Source organism: Tetrao urogallus (genome assembly GCF_951394365.1).
Source record: "Tetrao urogallus genome assembly, chromosome: 11".
Taxonomy (NCBI): Eukaryota; Metazoa; Chordata; class Aves; order Galliformes; family Phasianidae; genus Tetrao; species Tetrao urogallus.
The window spans coordinates 13,451,619-13,476,646 of record NC_136824.1 but is presented as its reverse complement, the minus strand read 5'-3'; the positions used below and the strand labels follow the sequence as shown (position 1 = coordinate 13,476,646).

Sequence of the window (25,028 nt, the reverse complement as noted above, 5' to 3'; positions counted from 1 at the left end):
AGGAAGCATGATTAAGATGATCGGTGTAGAATTAACAGAGCAGTGTATCATCTTACAATTTCACGTAGGAGATAACTTGCTCTGAATACTGTACAAAAAGAACAACATTTCATGTCTCCCTCCAGTAATTTCATTCCCAAATTTGAATGCGGTCAGCCCTATGTTTCAAGGGCAGAGATCAGTTTTGAGCTTGTTTTCTATATAGTTTTGGGGTTTTTTTGCTTTTTAGTGTGGATTTCTAATGGAGATATATGGGTTTCACAAAATGGTCCAAAGAATCATTTGCATTAAAAGCTATACAACAAAAACAGAAAGAAAATTCTTAATTTCTTGCTACATGTTTGTCAGTTCGTATTTATCATATACGTCCTTTTCTTCTCCTTGCTGATTATCTGAGTGATGAATTTCAATAAAAACTATATAGGTAAGAGCTCCAAGTACTCCTCCCAGCATAGGTGCAACTACAGGGACCCACCACCAATTATTTCCAGCCCTGTAAGAAATAAACAAGAGTTATTGTTACTTGTTACTCTAGTTGATGCCCTACCTTTTATTTGGCAGTGAAGAAATACAGTGGTATAGCACTCACTGTGCTGCATACATTTCCATTTTGTCTTATATGACTTTAAATAGATGACTGTTTGTCCTGCTCATACAGTGGTTGAAATACTAAGTAATAGCCACCAGGCACATTGGTTTAAGTACTGCATTTGCACCCTAAAAAAGTAAGGCCTCTTTACTGCATATCTGTTTTGGGGGCAGGAAATAAATTCTTGCTGGTGGAAGATGGGTTTCATTGACTTGCAGTGAAATGAACTGGGACTTATTTATTGCACTGTGATCTTGAATGATGCTGTTGCCAGATGCTCATGAATGGTTTTTCAGGAGAGATTAATGCAAATACATATTGTAGAAATTGCATGGAGGTCTGCAAATTCAGATCTGCAACAGATATATGGTGTTCTTCTTGACAAGCATAATAGATTATGCTTGATTTAAATGTATTTTCCTTGAGGAGTGTAATAAAATACATAGACTGTAAAGTGGATTATACTTGACTAGAATGGTCAAGATTTAAATTTCATGATGTAGTTTCTTCTTACTGTATTTAAAATGTGGGATCCTTCAGTAAGAGGTAAACAAGCATTCACAAGTTTGAAACACCTAAAAATTGATCTTCCTTAAAATTGCTGTGTTCACTTAAAGTCCTATAGAATTCCAGTGGATTCAGTTAAGTGCTTACGTTCACTTCACACAACTACTAAGATTTAATTTTAGATGTGTAGATTTCTGTGCACCTTTTAAGGAAGAAGCCCATTGAAATTACAAAGCCAGTAAATAACAACCTCATTCTTTTATCCCCCAGTGCCTTGCGTAGCTGCTCTCCCTTTCCTGGAGGTTCACATTCAGGCAATACCTTGCTGAGTACTTTTTGGGGCACAGACCTCTGAACCGTACTAGTGTGTGAGGGTGTTTTGATTCAATGGCACGTTGTATTGTTTCAGTATATGAGCCTTCAGTGAAAACCCTCAGTAAAAAAACCCTCTCAGTTAACAGGGAAGCAACTTCTTTTTTCCCCTCCAAGAAAAACAAAGGGGCAAGTTCATCTGCGAGAGGAGCTCTGCAGGAGCCTGCCAGGGGCATCCTTAAGCTGTACAGGTAATTAGTCAGCACCAGCTGTATAGATTTATGCAGAAGTGAACTCGTGTTCAAGTCACAAGAACAGAACGGTGCTAATCTCACAGTGCCCTAGTGATGACACTATTATTTCTTGCTCAAAAAAATGCAGTGCGTGCATGTTTACCTTTGGAATGACTTAAATTTTGCCCTGAGGATATAGAGTAACTTGTGATTGCTCTGCTGAGTTTACAGATGGGATTGGTAATCGGTCGTGAACATTTAAGCCTCTGAATTTCTGGAACAAGCTCGGACTAAGGTCTCACTGAATTAGCCAACACAGCCTACATCAGGTACCTGCGTGCATTCCTGTGCATGTGCCCATGTGGTGTGGGCATGTCAGGAAGGTGTTTCCTGGCAGGTTTCTCTCTGGGCCCATCCTATGGCCTAAGGTGCCCTGCTGGCTCCTGCCTGACCCGCAGCTGTCCTGCACAACAGCAGCCGCCGGCTGCTTCACGGCCCTCCGCTGAGGGTGGGAGCAAAGCCTTTGCAGGGCGATGCCAAGGCTAGAACGCAAGCAGGGCACGGCGGAGCGAGGAGTTTCCACGAGCCTTCGTGACAAGCACAGACAGCTTCACAGCAGTAAACTGAGTTCCATCGTAACTCAGCGTGCAGCCTGGCTGCCGAGTCAGCGGCTCCGCTTTGTCGCCAGGTGTTTTGTCACCGAGGCCCTCGAGGCCGCTCGCGGGGCGGCGTGCGCTGAGCCCGGCGGAGCCGCGGGGACCCCCGGCCCGCTCCGGCCCCGCCTGCGCGCCCTGCACTGCGGGCGGGAGCAGCGGCTGCGGCGGCCGCGAGGTGTCAGCGTTCCCGCGCGCTGCTGCGGGCCCGGCACCTGCCGCGCTGTGCGGTGCTGGGATGCTGGGCTGGGTGGTGACTCCTCACCCTGTGAGATGCTCCCACTTACCTAACAAAACCCGATTCTTCCTCGGTCCTACCTGCATTCGTACTGTAAGCCGTGTTCCTGTCACCCCCACGAGCTCCGTTATAGCAGTAGTGTTAGAAGTGAAGGCAGGGAGGAAGAATTCCTCGGTTTGGACTTCCCGCGGACTGCTGTTTATTCTGCACCCACCTGTGGTCTCTCTTATCTTTTTATGCTCCCATTTGTAAATTCTCTAGGATGGTCTCTTTACAAGGGGGATGCATTTCCTCTCTATAAATTCTGAAAGCACACGATGGTGCAGACATAGAGATTTTGTGTTCCTTTTTAAAATGCCATTAATTGTTTGGTTGTGTGATGTTATTTTGGGGCGGTAGGGAGTTTGACAGCTATTCTGTGCATAGATCGCAGTACCATCAGGACTCCAAGCTTTCAGCAACGTGATAGCAAACTTAGTTAAAAGATTACAGATTCTAACACATAATGTTGTAGTTAATGTAATAGCAAGCAACTACAAGAGGCATTAAGGAAGGCAGTCCTTTGTTATGTTCTCCTCTCCAAGGCACATGGTATGTGCAGACTGAAGCTAATAATGCAAATTACATTACTTTCTGAAGTAGCTAAAACAAAATCTCTGTTCACTGGAGCTGTGTAGCACTCTATGGTACTTCAGAGGATTCAGAGTTGTAAATAACTGGGGGAAAAAAACCATATAAAAATAAACCAGAAGATCCAAATCCTGATGACAGAGTACTTTCACTTAGATATCCCAGAGTGGCTTTTACGCTGAATATGTGTAAACTGTGGATTTGATGTGCAACTAATTAGCTCTGTATCTGGCCAGCCAAGAGCGCGTGCGTGTGCACACACATGCACAGGGATTTGTGAGTGTGCTCTGAAATGTGGGAAAATGAAGGGAGCTTTCTTCCTTTCACTCCTTTGCTCCTAGGCAGGAAGTCAGGCTTTTAGATTGTTGTATATTTCTGCAGTAACTCACTAGTAATAACAGACTAATTCAATCTGTATGTCTGTTTTTTACAACACCCAATATATATACGCACCTAAATCTCTCATGATTTCCATTTTTCACTGAAAGCTGTAGTGCAACAGAAGTAAAACTTTTTTTTTTTTGTATTTTCAGTGACCTCTAGGAATCTCCAGTATTTTGGGAAGGGCCTGCTTGGAACAATGATTGATATTAGAGATAATGTGTGTTTGATTTGCCCTAGGAGCAGGAAATAGTTTTTAAAGCCCAGTACGTTGAGCATGTCTGACAAAGTGCATGAGTAGCTTCTGGTATGCGAAGAATTACCTATATGTATATAAAGTATGAGTTGGTACCATGTTGGATCAGGATCTTTGTTTCATAGGAAGCAATTTTAGCCAAAAGCATTTCACTTCATCTCCAGGCTTACTTACGTGAATACTTCCATTCCCCATCCTGCAATAGCTGTGAAGAGCCTGGGGCCGAGGTCCCTGGCTGGATTCATGGCACAGCCGCTGTTCATTCCCAAAGAGCAAGTAAGAGCAATTATAAGCAGTCCTACTACAACTGGCTCCAGGCCCTTTGGTACTCCGGTATTTCTGGTGTCAAAAATAGCAAATATAACCAGAAGAAGAACAGCTGTTGACATCACCTGGCCAATGAAAAGAAAAGAATATTGAACAAATATGTGCAGGTTCCTTCTAATAATGGAAAGGGAGGCCACAACATCTCTGTGTCTTGTGGTGGCTTAAAGCTGGTATTGAGATTTATCCCACTGTACAGAGTAGTAAAATTTGGATCCCAATGCTTCTCGAGTTCACAGTAATGAGAAGTTTAGATATCTGTGCTGAAAGGACAGGACGAGAAATGTGTGGAGGACTTAGCAAAAAATCTGTAACAACCTGGTGTGGAAAGAAAAGAGGATTTAAAAGGTATTTCCTGTCTGAGGTCTGATGCTTTGCTTCCATTTTTTTTCCATTCAATTTAACAGTTCCATTTATTTAATTTTTTAAACAAATTCTGCAGCTCTGCTATGCCAATACAATCACTTAAATTGATATCAAAGTGTTTTATGTGATAGTAGCTCAGTCTGATATTTTATCAGACTAAATATTCACCTTTTTTATGTTGCATAACATAAGGAAAAAAGTGACATCTACAACGTGAAAACTGAGCAGCTAAAAACATATCTGAATTAAGACTGCATTTATAACAGCACAACTGTATGTATAAATGTAATGTGACCTCAGTATTGCATATACTAATTGAGTTAGTGGAAAAAAAATCTTGGAATGATTTTCTCATGAAAGTGCTGCTCTGCTTAAATGCTACGGAAATGCTGATTTTGCTAATAATTAACTTCGGGGGGGGGGGGGGGAAACAACAAACTTTCAGCATAATCAAAGCATTCATTTTAAAAATTGATTTTAAAGAGGCTGCAAGTTTGGGTTTTCTTGAAATGATTTCTACTTTGTCTGGCTTGATTTTTTTAGAATATCCATTAGAAAAAGATCTTATTAAAAGAAAAATCTGTTGATTGATCCAAAACAAAGTTCAGAAGTTGTCACAGAATTTCAAAACAATGCTTTTTTTTTTTTTTTTTTTTTTTTTTTTTGTGCATGTTGGCTTTATAAATAAATATATATATGTAAGCCAGGTTGTGCAGTCATCATGCCCTTCACATAAGGAATTCACAGTATTTGTTTTCTGTGTGCCTGAAGAAGGCAAGTAAATTGATAGGAGTAGTTTAGGAGATATGAAGCTTCATTTTTCACTCTTGGATAAGTAGGATTAAAGGATACAGATTGGGAGTGAAAAGGAGAATTTTTTATATTCTCTCAGTTCCTTTGAAAAATAACAAAGCAAAGGGAAGGTTGCAGAAGAGGCTTATGGTAGCAGAAAACACAGTTGCTCAAGGTGTTAGAGTGGCTGTTCAAGCATTTCCTAATGCTTAATGAGCTAGATTTTGATGCAGATGGATACAGTGCAGCTGAAGTTTAAGGAGAAACACTGTTTTATGCTGGGGAAAACCTCTTACATGTATCACATTAAAGACACATAATTAATATGATAAACATGGAAAGAACAAGTTGAAATTATCGTGCTTATAAAATATGACCAAAATGTCACCCCCACAAGCATCACTGTATTCTCATCGCTATTGTATGCAGTGATGTATAACTAAAATGATGAGAATCATCGTACCTCTTAAAGATCTGCGTATTCTTTTTATTGTCTGGTTTTAGAATTTTCAGTATGTTTAATTTGTAGAATCAAAACATGTGCACTTACCTGATCTGCAAATCCATTCATGAGGGATAGATATGGAGCTGGGTACGTTGCAAAGATATGTGCTGTTGCATAAGGTCCTGTGACTTCAAGTGTTCCGTTGCTGTACTCCATAAAGGCATCTATAGAAAACAGCTATGACTGGTTGCACTTATCCATAATATTGATTTTCGAGGACTGCAGTATATATGATAAGCATGTGCACTTCATATTCTCAACTGGAAATTATTTTATGTGGGAGCGTTTGAAATGGTATGCTTATTCACACTCTCCTGTCCCTTCTCTCCTTCCATGCACTGAGGTGCTTGTTTTATGTTTTGCAACTTTCAAATGGGACTTTTCCCTTCCTGCACATTGCCCTGAAATCAGTGCAAGAGGGCACTTTCTGATTTGCATTATTCTGCACGAGGTGCTGCATTTGGCACGATGCCCTAAGAAATGCATCGCATCTTGACTATTTTGTTGTAAAATTTCTCAATTCCCAGCCACCAGGAATTGGCAATGATCTGTTTGACCGTTGTGCAATGATCTGCTCTGGGAATGAGCTCCCCTAAGTGCCCTCCTCTTCTAATGGAGTTTGAAGTTTTCAGTCCGCGTGCGCTTAACACGCAACTCCTATGCTTGTTGAAGATGGGAAGAAAGAGTCCAAGCACAAAACTTGAGTTCTCAGTATATTTAGGTCTTTGTATTTTTATGTACACATGGATTTTTGTATATTGTAAATCCACATATATCTGTTAGTACATTTGAAGTGTATTTTAAATGGTATAATATGGCTTCTGCTTCAGAATGATTTTCTAGCAAGCCCTGAAGTTCCCGTACTCTTAACACTAACCTTAAAAACAACCAAACAAAACAGAACATATCAAGCCTGAAATAGTCACCACTATTCCTAAAGTTGTTTTTTTTTTTTTTTTCTCTCCTGATTACTACAGGTACTGAGCACCTAACTGACTAACAGTAGGCTCTTCCCTAATTTCAATTTTTTAATTTTTTAATTTTGTGGGAATTTTGGAGTAGGTGCTTGAAGGAATTGACCTGAGTGGATTCATCAAGACAGTGACACCCATGTATATAAGTCAGAGATTTACCAAGATGGTACACTGTAAAATAGAAACATTCCCAAGGATGGGTGTAATCCCATCCCCCCAGTATCACCCCTTTATCACTTTACCTTGGAGAGTTCTGTCTAGGGTGGCCTGCAATTTGGTCAGGAGTGACTTGAGCTCATATCCTATGACCTCAACGAATGACATTGGCAATACTTGCCTGCAGGCACTTGGATCAGGTCTTTAATGTTTCTAATTTGCTTGTAAGATGAATAGCCTTATATCCTGACTATTAAGTAATTTAAAATCCTTACTGAGAAAGACATTATCTCAGAGTATCTGATTTCCCATGAATAATTTTTCTGAATTTCAGAACAGTTCCTGGAGAATTAGTGTTTCAGAAAAGTTGTAAGATATCTGGAACAATTGAGTCCTTTTTTTTCCTTCAAACTCCCTGTGCTTCTTCCTTTCTTCTTTACAGCCACAGCTTCAGTCCTGCCATTAGTTCTGTGTTGAGTCCTCAGCCTGCCTCGTGCTTATTGAAAAACTGGGGCCTTAGAGACTGCCTGACCTCTAGTTTGTCCCATGACCACATATAAGGTGTACTCACCGTGATAAATCCCAAAGACAGCCGCTGCTCCAACAAATGCTCCCAGGAGTTGTGCTAATATGTAAATTGGCAATTTGGTCCATTTTAATCTTCCAGCCACACACATGGCTAATGAAACAGCAGGGTTTATGTGACCACCTGAAAAATAAATCACGAAATAAGCCATATGAATGACTCAGATACATGGGAATACGTAAAGGATTTACAAAAATTATGGGCACTTTTGAGCACGAGACTACATACATAGTTTCCTAGAGGTTGCTTTGCAACTAAATGCTGATTGCAATTAAAATGAAACAAATTGGATTAAATTATGGGGGAGGAGAGTGAGCCAGTGTCCACCAAGCTCCATCACGTGCTTCCCTATTGATGTTCACAGACCACGCTGTGTATCAGAGTGCTGTCCTGCTTATGTGAGCTGTGAATCCGAGGATAACTTATCTAGGAAAAGCCTGAATCTTCCCTTTTGGTTGTGATGAGAAGGCCTGTTATTCTGCAGGTATTCTTGTTTCTCAAGGTCTTTTTAATTCATTTTTAAGGGCGGTCTGGGACAACAAAACATTCGTTCAATTCAGTGAGCCTGTATTGAGGTGAAGAACCATCACTGACTGATTGTATCCTGGATTTTGAGCTAGATCTTCACTACACACAAGGGAAATGGATTTAAATTGTGTTTATGTCCTCCTCTCCAACTTGGAGTTACTTTGGAGCTCATGAACATACTGTCAAGTCTGCTTGGCTTCAGGCTAGCTGCTGGTTTGTTATGTTTTGGTGGGTTTGGAGGCAACAGCATGTAGTCTTTCATCACAAATTTTCCTCAACGGCTTATATCTTGCAGGAAAGTCCGCAGTAAGGGAACTAGTAAGGAAGCTGCACCAAATTCCTGTGGAATTTCCTTCCTTCATTTTTAGGAGTAGCTGTGCCTGAACTCACACATACAAGAGACTTCAGCAACACTGGGAGTCTTGGTGACACTTTCAATTTCCAAAATGCATTAATTATTATACCAAGTGCTAGCCACTTCTCTAAGTGTTTTTATCAACATGGAAAAAAAGTGTTGCATGCCTTTGGGAACATCATTTTTCACAAATAAGTCATTGATACTTAAGAAATGCAGCTTTCTTGCCAAATAAATATAGGTGTATTCCACAGGAAATAAACTAAAAACCCAAGTATTGTGAGGGCATAGCAGATTCAGTGCTTACCTTCAAGGCAAAGTCATGTTTCAGCCCATACTGCTACCAGAAAAAAATGGCCTTTCTCTTTAATAAAATAACTAAAAGAGGGCGACCTTTGTCTGTCATGGGATAGTGATGGAGAAAGGGCCTCTATGTACAGTTTCTGTGTTTGCTTGCACTTCAGGTCACTGCTCATTATCTTATGAAATCCAGGCACCTTTGATACATAAAGAACTGACGAACACAGATAATAAGTTGGATAAAACCTTCTTTGTATCATTTCCAAAGCTCTGACCCAGTAGCATCGGTCTTGAATTAATTTTAAATTCCTCCCTGCACTTCAAATTCTTCAGAGCAGAGCAAATAGACGGACGGCACCTTATTTAACAGCCCTTCATGTGAATTTTGAGAAATTGTTGTCTTGTCTTTTGTTCTTTACTCTGGCTGGAATGAATCATTTTCCTTTCTTTCACCACTTGATACTGTTCTCTGCCTGTGTATAATACAGGGTGGCTGCAATGGGAAGGACAAGTCATATTCGTGTTAGAAATATCTGATTAACATTAAATTTGGGAAGGAAAACTCTAACTGAAGGCTCTCATGCTTACAAAGGGGAGTTAAAAGATTCTTGGTTCTTGTATCACTCGCACTTTGCTGATTAAAAAAAAAAAAAGAGTAAATAAAAATCTGCTTTGGAAATTTTTTCCAGTTTAAGCGATCACAATCCTGAGTTTGCCTGAAATGTTAAGTTTGTAAAAATGGTGGGAGATAAACTATATGTTGAGGAAATTGAGACAGAGAAAGAGAAGAAGGGGGAATTCACCTAGGTAAAAGAGCTCAAATTCACCAAGTGTGCAGACATTGTATCTTATGTTCCTGTGTGGGTAGAATTTTATGACGTTAATGCAAAATATTTTAGCAGTACTTAAAGATAAGGCTTTATGGCTGAAAATCCATAGAATTTGCTAACAAGAATATATGGCAACTGATATTCTAGAATGTCTGCCAGTAATCAGATGTTGGATTGTCACAGCCTGCTGAAGTACCTGTTCCTGTTCTTTCACAGAGAAAATGCATTGCATGCAGAATCCTTTGTCATGGGAAAAACCTCAGGAAGCACAATACTGCAACCTCTGCAGCCACTCTGACCTGCTGGAATTGAACTCTAATCTTTTGCACGATAGAGACGAGTACCTCTAGCGACGCAAATATAGGAAAGGTCAGTGTCCTTATAGGTTATTGCCATAATACTGCATAAGAAGATTTTACCTGCCTGCATATAAACCAAGAGCTGCAGCTTTTTGATAGGAACATACAGCTGAATTAACTTTGCGTGGTATCAATGCATCATTCTTCTTAAGTTTCAATGACTGTAACAAGGCTGCATGTTTTGCACTAGCTCAAGCGCTTTCTCATACAAATCTAGAAACCTCCTCAAACATGCTGTCTTTGTAAAACAAATTGTAATCCTTGTAAAGAGAAGAGAAATTACTGTAGCGATTTTGGCTGTAGCTATTTGTTACAATCCCTTATACCTAGACATATCTGCCCTCTTCATGATTGTTGAGAAGTTCTTTCGTAAGAGCTGCAGTACAAGAGATTCATTTGCTATAAGAGGATAATATAAACTCCACGTATAGCACAGAGTATTCCGTGCTGTAACGCACAAAACTGTGTATTTATTGCAACCCATAAGCTTCTGTTTTACAGGGAGGATTAAAACGTTAAAGCATTTGTACTAGTGTCCCTGATATTAATTTGGCCAGACTGAATGGTGGAGATTGCTGTCACTAGAAAATGGAGCATACACAGACACAGATGAGTTAGCCCACCTACAGGGAAAAAAAGAGTCCTAACCAATTTATATTAGATTAGGAATGTTCAAGCAGAAACAAAGAGACAATGATAGTATACTGCCAGTGTATCACAGAGCATATCTCAAGTACTGAATCATTTTGCTGTTCTTTCTTTCTGTAATCTGTTGTGTATGATGGTAGTTGGTTGTTGTTTTTTTACAGACAAAGTAAGTTTCTTTTAAAATTTGGGGCAAGGAAAAGGCTTGCTGCTTATCATAGGACATGGAGAGATGAACTGCTCTCTCTAAAGTGAACCCTGCTGCTTGTCCTCATTCGTGAGTCATTCCACCTTCTACCCAGCTGGCAGCCATCTTAGGTGGTGTTTGCTGGGTTCTGTAATCTTTTCCTGGTTGTTTCCTTAAATACAGCTCCTGTGCTGTCTGGTATTTATTGTGTTGACAGAATTTTCAAACCAACACCAAGTAGATTTCTGGTTTGCATGCACCAATTATCCTAAAAGCCAGGGATTTACACACTGTAGTAGAGGCCAGAATTTATTTTAGATATTAATCATCAAACAGCAAAATAGAAGGGAGCAAATATAAAATAATTACTAGCAAAATTCTGCAGATTCTGCTGTAGTGCAGTGGTTGTTACCACTAGATACATCTTTGTTTATACCATGAAATGCAAATGATTTAATAAGCTAACTTAAAAATTGTAGTAATAAATACTGTATCAGAGGGTAGAGGCTACTTACCGGAAACTCCACCAGACACATACACTGCTATGGTGACTGCCGTTGCAAATCCAACTGATACTGTCATGGTCCCACCGTGGGCTCCTCGGCTGAGGACGGCCTGCCCCACACACCCACATCCAAGTGCCTGTATTTTTAAAAAGAAATGTGAAATCTTAGGCATGACTATCAAATGTTATTGGTTAGTCTGCTGATGTCCAGGTATAGATGAAAATGTTGTCTAAGCATTGGAAAAATTACTAGAATTTGAGATTAGTGGCATGTGTGCATGTTCTCTTTGCTACAACTAGTATTCGCTCTTTATTTTCCTCTGTTTTGTGACTAGGAAGAATGTCTGCTAATAAGAGCCTCTCTCCAGAAAACACATTTCAACTGTAATGGTGTTACACAACTCTGAATTTCAAGCCTAAACAAGATTTCTCAGACTCTACAAGAAGTCTCTGAATGGAAGAAGGAGTTATTTCTGTGGTATGTTTCGAATTTCAGATTGTAGCTGTAAGCTATGAAAAAGTTACTATGAAAGTCATGAAAAATAGTTCAAAAACTTCTAGTGTTTAATAATGAAACTCTGGAATGAGACAGCTCTCTGGAGTTTAGAGTATGTGTTACTATCATACTGTCTTGATGTCAAATATTGCTCTGTCAAAATATGAACTGGTAGAACTTACTTAAAAAGAATAGAAATTCAGAAGAAACTTGGAACAGGTAAGATGACTGAGACAATCAAGAAACATTTAGATGTTGTACTAAGGGACATGGTTTATTGCAGAAATATTGGTGGTAGGTCAACAACTAGACTGGATGATCTTGGAAGTCTTTTCCAACCTTGGTGATTCTATAAGAATCAAGATATTGGACAAGAAACAGGAAAAACTAAGAGCTATTAGGGACCAAGGCAAAGGCATGTTAGGGCAAATACCTGTGAAATCAGGCAAATAAGATTTGTAGCATCATAATTCACACAGGCCTAAAAGTAAGAGATTACTTAAAGTCCCGAGATATAATTTTCGCTTTATTTGCTGTAAATGCTGCAGATGCTGAGTGCAGGATATGTTCTAGGGAAGAGGAGAGGAGCTATGGCTGTGAAGCACAGATGAAGGTCCAGCTCTGATGAAATTGATGCTGTTCTAGCTTACATGGCAGTGAAAAAGCTTTGGGGTATTCCGCTGGCTCTGCCACTTGAACAGTTAACTCATGGGGATACCTGAATAGTCCTCACTGGAGCATTCTCAACAGATTTAAACTAAGTGACATTTTACACTGGTTCTTTTTAGATTGAAGTTCAGCAAAACATTTAAATGTATGCTTAAAATAATCTTTACTCAATTTTCTTTAAACACTGCTTAGCTTCAAGCATGTGTTAAAGTTCTATTGAAGTCAGTGGGAAAGATTTGCAAAGGTACAAAAGGCCTTTAGGTTAAGGTAAAGTAGCTGGTCCGTGTTTCTCAGAAATAAATTTGTCTCTTTGAAAAATCTCCTTTCTAAATATATGGCTATGTAATTTGCTGAATAAATATCCAGCAGCCAATGGAAGATACCACATAATATCTGTGGTCTGAAACCTTTTGCTTCTGTGCATGTAGAACCAAACTAATAACATTTCTGGGTTGTGACTAGATTTATCTTAAGCAACCTTAATTTCTTCAATATTTAATTTGATATTTATATTTCTCTTTTTGTGGTGCATGGTAATCTGATCTTTTACTTGATATGAAAGTATTGCATCTTAACCAGTGCAGTTGCTTGGTTAATCTTCTTGCTTCACTTTAGTGTTTTGCCATTACTGCATGTGACCCATGACCATGTTGCAAGGCCGTATGTGAGCACCTAAAATTTAGTTCTTTGAGAAAGTCTTGCTACAGTCACGAGGCGCTTCCATTTGGAAACTTGTAGTGGGAAATAAAGGAATGGGAAAAATCTCTCCTGACTTTATCAATAAGATTTAGTGATTGAGGTTTAACAAGCAAGTCCTGCTAAAATAGATGCAATTTAAACAGGAAAACTCATACTTTTGTTTCCGTTATTTCCCTGGGGGTTTTAACTAATTCCAAAATGTGATAGAAAAAGCTCTCAGTAAAATTACTCTCTCAACCAGCTTTGCAATGCAGACAGGGTTTGTTATAAAAGTGCCCCAAGATTGTGTCATGTGCCCAGGTGCAGTTCGTGCCTTGAGGTTATAATCATGCAAGCAAACAAAGCACTGAGTGGTGCCAAAGTATTACAGCTGTCAGGATATGTGAGGGTAGGGTGGTATTAGATAGTAGTTTATTGGACTGCATAATTGAGAGTTACAAGACATTCTAAGCTGCAGTTAACTGCTGTGCAGTGGATTGCACATGGCTATGTTATGCATTCTCTCATTTCTATAAGTATTGTGTACTTCACAATTCAAACGTTAAACACAAATGCATATACAGGGATAAAAACAAAATATAAAACATTTCAGTAGTTCACAGTTGAAACGGCATGTTTTTTAAAAACTTTGTATGAAACAATTCCACACATCATATATTTATAGGTTGAATGGGTATGGAAATAATGGATATGCTGGAATTTAGAAAGTTTAAGATTAGGGTACAGGGGGAGAGGAATTAGAATTAGCATGCTCCAGCTTTCATTTTCCAAGCTTCTCAATGGGAGTATTCCATGAAAACAGTATCTCTTGCTGTAATGACTACGAAAAAAGAGGAGTATGGAAGATGGATATAGAAAAGGATAATGGACATTAACCATATCTATGTATATGAACTACAAATGCATGTGAAGAGGGAAGGAAATAATGTCATGGCTTTTGTTTCCCTTCCCTAATTACCACAACTGAAGACGATCATGCAGAAGCAGCTGTGTAGTCTTATTGCGTAACAAATACTGCCCTGCACTTTATAGAGAAATATGCAACTGCACATGCTCTATTTTTGTGCTATCCAGTCTCAGAAAATGGAATCTGCAAACAAGAAGGCATACAAGCCAACCTGTACACAGCTGCACTGGTTTCTTGCTCAGTGTATGTTGGTAAATGACTTCCTGCTCATGTCTGACGAATGAGCACTATTGCAGGCACAGTCAGCATGTGCCCATTTGGGGATGAGAAAACTGGGAACTGAACCTGCAAATCTGAACCAAGTCACAGCAGTACTTTATCTGTTGTCATTATAAGGAGGAGAGAGAAAAAACATTCCTCCTGCAACTAGGTTGACATAACTGGACTATCACCTAATCATGTAATTACATGAGCAGCAATTTAATACCCTGTGAATCTCTGCTTGGCTGAGTTAAGACCAACTAGATCATCAAGTTACCAGTAAATATTCTGAGTTTCTAGGCCAAGCTTAGCCATAAATGCACCACAAAAATCCATCAACTGAAGCACATAGATTCAAAGGGAGTTTAATTTAGAGTAGGATACAGTCTGTTATCTTTGTTTTACCTTGTCTGTGTTACCAGGTTTCATCTTTCCAGTTGTCTGTTTCCTGATCTTAAATTTACTGAAGTAGTTTCAGTTCTGATTTTTTATTATCACAAAGCAGTGAGATTACTGCCATAAGAAGCATGTCTGGGTGTGAAATAGCTGTCTGCACGCTCTCTGCCAAAAAAAAGTTGCTTCATGGACATTAGATCTTTGTCTTGGGTAAGAAGCTAATGTTAGGAAAGGGAAACAACTGGCCTCTTGTGAGTATAATGTCCTGTTATTCTCTGGCAGCTTGGAGAACTTTATCCCGCTCAGCAGCGTGAAGATCACTATGCCTCCATCTGTGTTATTTGCAGGATTTTTGCTAATGTGTGTAACAGCATTTTTCAGTGTAAATAGTATTTCCTGCCATATATGTATCTAGAATTTTAGAGAATTACATTTTCTACACTGTTTGTAAAGCCTTAAACATCTTAAAGCATAATGCTTATATTAAAAAGATCCCTTCTTATTTAACAGATCTAGTGGTAGTGTGTATTCATAGCAAAATACTCTTAGTGTATCAGTATAGAGGCAGCCAAGACTCCTGCTTTTTATCACTGTGGAGAACAATGATGTGTGTGTTTTATCTTGTACTTCACCAGCTGCCAAGCTGGGGGGAGTTACACTCCTTCAGTGGGATACCACAGATGTCTGTGCAGGCAGAGCAGGGCCTCGGTGGCACCACAGCTGATGATGCTCTACTAGAACACAAGAATTCAGTGTGATACAGGGAATCCAGAGTCATTATTTTTTTTAGATCGTATTTTAATTATTAGCTGTGCATTTTCAATAGAGAAATATTAGAGAACAATTTCAGAATTTATGTTTTGGTCAGTTTTCAAGAAAGAGTCGTACTTAAACAGCTCCAGCTGATTATGAAGAATCTCCAAGGATCCCTCCACCACTTCACAGTGTTCTATAAGGATGCCTTTGTTCAGGGAAGGGAGTAACCCTGCCCTTTCCCACGCCACACTCCCACCTATGTTCTCCCACTGTTCCCCAGTCAGGCATTTCCTGCTAGTCAGCAGCTTGGCTGCTCCCCTTTTCCAGCCCAGATAAGAGGGCGTCAGGCTGGATCCTGTCACACGGGCTGTGCAGCTGCACAGTGCTGCAAAGGGGACAGGCACTCAGGTGCCATGCAGTGTGTTGGGCTAAAGCTGTGTGTTTGCTGTGAGCATCCTGCTGTTATCCCAAAGTTACCTGTTCTGAGCGATATTGTGGGGACACTTGAGGACATGAGAGCAAGCCCTGGCATTTCATCTCTAAAGGAAACTTCTCTGGCTTCTCTATGCAACCAGTGCTACATCCCTTGCAGCAGGGACATGGGAGTGGGCTTAGAGAAGTGGTTGCATTTGTCCTTTGCTACAGGTAGTGATCTTTCTGCCACGAGAACATTAAAGGATTGTTTGTGCTTTTTTTGTAGCCTTATGCAGCTTTCTCCTCCAGTTAATATTTCTATAGGTGATCAATTTGGGTGTTGCATATGAAACTAGTGCATAAAATTTTCAGCTAGAAGTGTGATTACTAAAGTGATGGTATTCTCCTAAAGGTCTCTAATGTGGAGCGTATTCTAGAATGTACTTTCATTTCCAGTGTCTTTCTTCACAAATGGATTCCACTTTAGAATTTATCTGTTTTCAGAAAAATTCATTTCATAATGTGATTTATAATGGATTAGGAAATCTTCATGTACTGAATCATGTTTCCTCTGTGCATTATACACAACCTTGATTCAGACTGGGCTCCCAAGCATTCTTTCAGTAGGGATAATAATGCGAGCAGTAACAAAAGCAAAGATATGGTAGATCTACTAAAACTCAGGGCATGAGCTCTGCAGGATTCCTAGTCGGTGAAAACTCCCGTTCTTCCAGGAAAGAGTGATCTTCATCTATTTCTTGTGTAATACTTGTCAGCACTGGTTAAATCAGATAGTACTTCAGATGTTTAAGGCAAAATAAAATAAAGCTTAGTAGTTGAGTAATTTTTGAAAATACATGGCTCTTACTCTATCATTCATTACATATTTTGGTGGGAACACAAAGATTTCTGTAAATTACAATATAATCATTTTGGAGTAATAAAAAAACACTATATCTGTTCTGATGGTCTCCTGGGACACAACCAACATCCTCTTGGGTTCAAATGGGTTTCCCTTTATGTTTTGAGACTTACTATCTAATTAAATAAAGCTTTGTAAAAAAAATATCTACCATTTAGTTAATTAAATAGCATAGACATAAGCCTTAAAATGATTGCCATTTTAAAACTTTTTTTAAATGATAGAAAATGTTACTACATGGAGACATGGATGTAAATTTAATAAGGCTTTGGATGAAATGCGTACATAAAGCTTTTAAAACAAAGATTTGGTTTAAATTGCTCTTAGGGAAAAATACTGTGAAAATAAAGCACAGGCTATGCTGTGTTGTATAAATTGATGCTTTTAAATTTTTATTACTGCTTTTCACATGCAGTAAGAGACAAATAAAAGCTTAAAATCACTTAGAATGCAGAGGTCTGCATTCTCTTGTATTTTATTATGATTAATATTGCACTCTTCATTCTGAAATGCTACAATGCTTTTCTCTCTTAAATTATACAGGGTAACTGGCTTGAGTCAATTTCTTCAGAGAAGATTGGTTTTATTTTCTTACTAAGTTGTAGAAATTCAAGTGAGAAAGGAAATGAAATATTTCATATTTAGATGCAAACTTCCAAGAGTGACACATGGCCCCTTACAAAGGGCCAGGAAGAAAAGACTGGGCAAGGGAAATACAAGCTTCATAGGATAGTGTGCATTCAGGTGCTGCTGCCCTCCCTAGTTACTCTTTTATTCTTGAGCTGAGAGGTGTTATTCTGCTTTTCTTCCTTCCTACACCAGCCCACACAATTAAAATTTCTCTAAATTAAAACTAAATATGCTTAGTCTCTGTAATGGTCCTTGGTGAATGGCTGAAGCATACATTGAGAAAGGAATTTGAAATGTAAGAGTACATATATAATTCATTTAATTCATTCCTTTGGGTGCAGAAATGGGGTAGCTGGTGCTTTGCTGTGCCCTCCTGTTTACGAGTAATGAGAGATTTGATATGTTGGTATGTTTTCTTTCTCTTTTCTGTTGAGGAAGACAAGCAAACTATATCTGGGGCTGATCAGGAAACCTTCTAGGATGGATTAGAAGGAGCTAAGTCGAGTTCTGCCGTTAAATCAAACCGTGAGCTGGAGAGCTTACTAGAATGTATTTTTAGCCAGAGTGGCTCATTGATCTGAAGTGTTAAGATCACGAATGTATAAACATAGTTAATGGCATGAAAGCATTTATTGTCCCTTCTGTTATTCATCTGCTTATGACAGTTATTACTTTAATTACTATTATTTTAATTTGGCCAAAACTCTGAAAGAACAGCTTGTAAATTTGTGTCAGTAAAATCTAAACTCATTTTTTGCACTCTCAGTTGAATCATTGAAGGAATGCAAGTCTTCTGTGAGGCTAAGGAGAGAGTGTCCACTTCAAGTCTGTAAGTGCACACTTTCTGGGACAAAATGCACGTACGGAAAAAGGCCTTGGAAAATTAAGTTCAGCTTACTGGAACTACTTGGTTGAACATGACCTGACTCATGTGTTGGGGCTGATGTAGCAAAGATGAAGGTAATTCTCATCTAAAACTTTCTTGTAATACAGAACATCTGAGTCACCCGAAAGTCTAAAATGTCATATGCTGGAAAAAACAACCACAATTTTTGCCCTTCGGTTTGTATTCAAAAAACAAAAGATTTCCTGTGACTTTTTAGAATTATTTGCTGAAACGAACATTTCAGGGTAAAAGAACTGTTGGGTAACCTTATTTTCAGATCCTTCATGCTTCCATTTATCTGAATTAAAGAATGACTTCAGGGAGATTTAAGTAGGAGAAAAAAGTTATTTGATAATAAGATTATAGAAATGCTAGCACTGTACAGGAGCTTTACAAGTGTTTACATTGAGACAAGCTGAGAATCTTTGTTAGACTTCTGTTTGCAGTACTGATTTAATGGAGTTGCAAATGAGTGGAAGAGTTTGTACATAAAATTTAATTTCTTCAAAATACATGCAACTGCTACATTTACAGAAACAGAAAGGACTCGAGTTTGGGATGACAAGGAAAGGAAGCATCTCATTCCGGTAAAGAGAGCAGTTTTGGTCTGGAAGTGCAGGATTAAATTCTGTGACATTGGATTCATGAATGACTTCTGTTCTTTAGTGGCTCTACCGTAGTATTGCTGCTGGAGAGCCTTATGTATGGAAATGCATAAGAACCAGCTTTCAGAGTACAGCCATGGCTAATACCTATTATATAACATATAAAATATATAAGTAATGTATGTAAAATACATACAAATTGGTTGAGTGGCATATTACAATAGCAGTTGTAAATATGTTTGAATAACTTATTTTGTCTACCTTTGGAAGACAAGTTAGGTTCTTTGCCTAGCAGGTAATTGCACAAAATTCTGTACTCCTGGAAAGCCAATGCTAATCTCTAGTTAGCTGTCAGAGACTACTACTAAGTTGTTTTACACCTTAAACAAAACTTGCTGTAAGCAATTTCATTTTGTGCAAAGTCTCTGTTTCATCCAAAAAAAAGCCAAATCAAAACCAAACAAAGAATATAACTTTGTGTAAAATTTATAAGTAGCAATTTTGTATAAAATGCTAATGTAAGGACTAACCAATGCAAAGCTACGTAGATGCATCTGCTTTCATCTAATAACATAGGAGTGTTCTAATGCGTGTTTGGAGGAATGGATATATATTACTGTACAGTACTGTACTGGAATCTGGCTCCACAAAGAAAGATGTGGAACAGTTGCTTAACTTCTAATCTTCTAGACAGCAAATCCATGAAATGTCATACTTAGAGATTTTTCAGACAAGACTAAACTCCCCAACAAAACAGAAATGATAACTTACATAATGAAGTGGTCAGAATATGAAAACAAGACAAACAAGATTTTGATGAGCAGAAGATAAATCGCTTTTCTTCTCATTAGTTGGACTGCTTGCTGTGAGGGTGTCATGCGCTCAATTCACGCGCATGCTGATGCATTGCAGCCTCTGTGCACACAGACGTTTGCTTCAGTGGGAGTTTTGCGAAAGGCCCTGCCTCCACCTGGGGAGTGGGCTTTGGGATAAGGAAGGAAACCTCCTCCCTGCTAGCGGCGTTCTGTGTACCTGTTTAGTGAGGCCATGCACACTGCAAAGTGTGAGAACATTCATTCTGTTTTCCACTGAGCATTGCAGCAACAACTCAAGATGATGTCTTAATTTGATCACACAGTCATATTCACTTAATTGACTATTAGAGAAGCAATAGATGGGATAGGTCTGCAGATATGCTGCTTACTTGTCTTTACGTGCTAAATGGAAGCCTGTGTTTCGTTTCAGCAGGAATATGTACGCTGCTCTGGACTCAGGAGATACTGGTCCAGTGCAGCTCTGTTCTGGGAAACTGTGTTTAGTAAGATGCTCTTCAGAGTAAAAATGAAATACAAACTACGTTAGGTCAGTAATAGCTAGTAAAAAAAGCCACATGGCCCATTTGGCTTCTCTTTTTGAAAATGTTACAATTCAGATATAATCAATGGCACAAGTCAGAATAAATCCCATTTTGTTTGAGAGCAATGCAGCCAAGTCCCAAGGGGAAAATATGGAGCAAAACATGATTAAAAGCAGAGGGGCAGTTGGATAGGTGAATTTCAGGCAGACTCACTGCAAATTCACATAAAACGTCTATCTGATACGGTGTGGCTTCTTAACTTCTGTGCTGATTAATGTCCAGCTGTGCTCTACCACAGTAACCTGTAGGAGCCCCAAGAGGAAATGTACTGAACCAGGAGACATACTGGAAAATGAAAACCTCCCCAGACAGCTTTTTTTCAAGAGAGGCCTCGGGAGTAGCTCCAGCCTACAGAAGGATGATGCTTTGTCAGAGGCTGGGAAATCTATGTATGCTCTGGCTTCTTCACCCACTACAGCATGAAAGAACTGCTCTCTCACCATAGGGTTCTGCTGCACAGGGGTAGGATGGAGGGACCAGTCCCAGTGGTTAACAAACACACTGTATAAAAACTACATTACTCAGTATGCACTTCATAGAAAGCATTTTTCTGTTCAAATATTTGTTGAAAACTTTATAGGTAGATTGTGTATTTGTTTGTGAATATTGATTTCAATTCAAATTAAAAAGAAACTTTGCAGGTTGGCCTCTTACCACTCATACTCCTACACAGATAGTAAGACAAATGCAAGGCATGGGCAGGAGCTTACTAATAATATGTAAACATAGACCCCCAGCCTAATGCACTTTCCTCTTTGTCTGTACTACAAGTGTAACTTTGTTGTATTAGAACTGCATCACTGTAAGTGGTGGTGTTTTTTTTTGTTTGTTTGTTTTTGTTTTTTGTTTTTTGCTTTTTTTTTTTTTTAATAGCAACCACATATGAGGTCAAGCACAACATTTTCTCAGCTCGATGGACTATCTTAAAGTGAATATGATATAGTTCAAGATGGTAACTAAAAGCTCAGTGTAACCAAAACCACATGCAATTTGCATTTGGTTATGGAGTGAAAAATATAAGTTTTTTGCTGCCTTCTTGTCTGAGAATGTAACTGGAGAAGTTGTGCTGCACCTTGGGGAATAATTCACAGCCTGATACTGAAAGAAATACTGTTCCCCCGGAAGAATAGGTTGAAGAGTAAAGTAGCCTAATCACCAATGAGATTACCCAGCCAGGCAATAACTGCAGCTGCTTGAATACTTCTATAAAGAAAGTAACTTCCATATTCCTGCAGTTCAGTTTGTTCACTGAACCCTGAGAAAGCCTGAAATCAGGTGCTTTGGTAAGGAGGGAGGGGCTGGCAGCAGCTATGCCCCATTACCAAGATATGCTGTGCAGCAAAAGCAAATCAGTTTGGAAGACCAGACTATGAACATGTCTGTGGGGATTGCTTAGGAGCATCTCTGGTCTGATCCAGAGAATCTGATTGAGCATCCATTAACAGCCAGCACATTTTCTGTGCTCCTGGAGCTCTTCTTCCACCTCAGTTTCATCTGAAAAGAATTCACTTTCCGTACTCTGAGAACTGTGCTGTAAGGCAAGCAGCAGTGTATTAAGCAGAGATGACCAGGAGATGTTATCCAAGTGGTAATAGGCATGGACTTTTTCAAGGCTTGTCTCAAATCTGTTCAGTTCTGCAGGTGGAGCCCTTCGTGCCTCCAGGGGAAGGCTTGGTTTTTGCCTGATGAGTGATTTCATCTGCAAAATGTCCTACAATTAATTCTACAGATTTTACACTGTACAATTTGGAAAATAATATTGCAAGACTGGAGAGTTACCCAAGATGGCAACTTAAGCTCTTAATAGTACATGATCTGTGATGTTTGCTAAAAGAAAGGGAAACCGGTAGTCTGGGGGATAAAATTTCACCCAGCTGACTTCCAGGGGTGCTGGGATGTTCACAGCTTTAGGTACCATCAGTTAACACTTCTAGACAAAACCTATGGGTAATGGAAGAGCTCCTCTCTGCCCTGAACCCTGGTGCAGGTGCTTCCCACTGGCTGTAAGATACAGGGCAGAGGCACAGAATGGCTTTCAGGGAAGAGCCCAATCAGTTGTGCTGTAGACCATGAGCAGTCATCTTGCTTTCACTTTGAAACAGGATTAAAGCATAGTGATAGTATAGAGAAAGAAAGCTGTTGCTTATTTTGCATACGTTAAGTGTTTGTCAAGATTTCTGCCTCCTAACTTAGCAGGGCCCCCTTTCATTAGATCTAATTTCAGTTAAAAAGTTTAATATTTGTCTGCTCTTAAAGTTGCTTACTAGCTGACAGAGTCTAATAGCAATAAATAGCAGCAGAAAAGTCCATTTCTTCCCAATAAACTTTGTACTTCTGCTAACTAGCACAGTCTAAAAATAAATCGGGGTATCTGAGCACTTGGAAAGCTGTAGTTAAGTCCATGTCAGGCTCTTTTCTGCTTTAAGCTAAGGTTAAAACTAGAAAGACTAAAACAGAATTGAAAAAATTCACCAAGATTATCAACAACATTCTTGAAGATTCATTTTCTACTGTATTCATTCGATGAATATCATACAAAATGGACTCTGGGTTTCCATTTCCTTCTACTCTTCTGCAGCAGGACATTAAGTAATAGCATTTGCGATTTAATCTGCACTTTAATGCATTTTCCTCACTTGCTTAATTGTATTAATGGACAGGGGAGTATGATCTTGTAGCGAGGACAGAGGACTGGAAGTCAGGTGATCTTGGTTATATTCAGAGTTCTGCAACAGGCTTCCTGTGCAGTCTGCTCTAATCAGGTTTGCTAATATATAAAATTAAGATAATGACATTTCCCTTCCTTACCAGGGTGTTGTGACACTTAATTCATTAATGTTTGTAAAGTGCTTTGTGCTCCTTGCTTCTAAATGTGCTCCTTACTGTAATGTCTTATGGAGGGTATTAAATTTGAGAATAATGTTACTCTAGTGCCTCTGCCCTTCAATTGGCTGAAGTGTACTAAAGACCATTATTTTCATGTATTTTATGAGCTACTGGAATTTTTTAGATGGCTTACTTGAAATTTAGCTAATATAGTTCCAGTTATAAAACATACTATGTCAGTCCTATGCCTTATTTTTAATTTTTTGTCTTTTCACTATGATGAAATATTTAGCAATAAACAAGACTGTCTTGCCAGACTAAAGGGAGGGAGAAAGAGTTTGGCATAAGTATTCTATTTGCTTGACTTCCAGCTCTGTTGCTGAGACTGCTCTCTACCCTGGTAAATCACCAGACAGCTCTGTGTCTCAGTACAAAATGCACAAAAACTTGAGCAAGAAATGAAGTTTAAAAAAAAATTAGGGATGTGAAAATGTGGAGCTGTGCTATTTATGTAAAACTGTAACAGCCTACATAACCAAGCAAATGTATAATTTATGTAATACAATTGAAAACGAAACAAAAAATAGTTCATTAACAAAATCTCTGAAGATTCGGCAGCGCAACTTGATAAGCTCAGCACAAGTCACATGGATCAGTCTCTGTGAGCACAGGAAAATAACAGCTAAAATAATCTTCTAAACGTGCAGTCCAGTCGGGCTGTTAAAGCAAATGGAAATTGTACATAGAAGTGAAAGTAGAATAAAATGCTGAGTTAAAAAATGCAGGAGTATTGCTAATGTTCACTGCTTCTGAACTTTTTAGAACGTGGTTGTTCACTCAAATTCTGCTCCTTTAAAAATCAAATGTTTATCAGACAGTTGTAATACCTAAAACTATGAGCGTTTAACAGCCAGTTTTACATCAGGTGAAGAAAGGAGTTAGAAACTTACCATTAACAGGAACAATTCATTCAAGGCTGTGCAGTGTTTGTCAGGCAGTAACCACGCTGCTGGTATAGTACAAGGAAAAAGCATACAAAAGTCTCCTCACGAGCACTGTCCAACATTAAATTAGTAAGAAGGAAGGAAAGCAGCTGACACTTACTATCAGTATAAGAGTTCCCAGGAATTCTGAAAGGGCTTCTTTAACCAAGCTGTTCTTCAAGGCAAATTTCTCCTTTAAACTCCTTTTGTTTTTCCGGCTCATTTTGACTTCTTCTATTGCTCTGGTGCCCTGGCTACAAATACACACAAAATTTGCTCTGTAATCGTCCCTGCTTCAGCTGAACTTTGACACTTTTACTTATACATTGAAATATGAGATTTCATCCTGTACAGCCAGTGAAATCATCTGACTGCAGGCATTGACAGAACCAACGCAACATGCCCTAACAATTCATCATGAGTTTTCCATCCTGTGCCTTCTCTGAGCATGTTTCTATTTATACTGGCGAGATAATACCAGGAGGTTTACAAGCAGAACTTTTCTTTTTTCTTACAGAACCGATTAATCATTACCTTTCTGGCTATGTTGCTTCTTTTTTTTTTCTAGTAAAAATGGATAAAATGTTGTTCCTGTTGCCCTGATCAGAAGGAAATACGAAAAGAGAAACCACAAAGTAAGGAACCAAAATATGGATAGAAATTTCACTCTGACCTAGTTTGGGATTTAAGCCATACTGCTGGCTGTCTGAAACCTTTTCAAGGGGAAGTTGTAAAGGAAAATAAATGCTTGTGAGGACGCTGTGCTCTACTCAGTTAAGAACAGCTCCTGTCTCGTAGTTCTGAGGGATTTCAGTGGCTAATGAGGAGTCTTACCTTGGTCATATGTTGAATTTGTACAGTCACACACGATACTCTTTTTGGACTAAATGCTTTGCTGTCTGGTGACATGCCCTATTTACAAGAGAGTGACTAGGCAGAATAAATTAGGA

At 39.0% G+C, this 25,028-nt stretch overlaps 1 protein-coding gene across 1 annotated transcript; it reads right to left on the bottom strand.

Annotated features, from left to right (window-relative positions):
- Window positions 1–333: 333 nt before the first annotated feature.
- On the bottom strand, window positions 334–24,301 carry AQP9 (aquaporin 9; the record flags this gene model as incomplete). Its single annotated transcript, XM_079541122.1, has 6 exons — window positions 334–493; window positions 3,974–4,191; window positions 5,832–5,950; window positions 7,488–7,625; window positions 11,222–11,348; window positions 24,200–24,301. 6 exons carry the CDS (start codon window positions 24,299–24,301, stop codon window positions 334–336), a joined length of 864 nt encoding a protein of 287 aa, XP_079397248.1.
- Window positions 24,302–25,028: the final 727 nt, after the last annotated feature.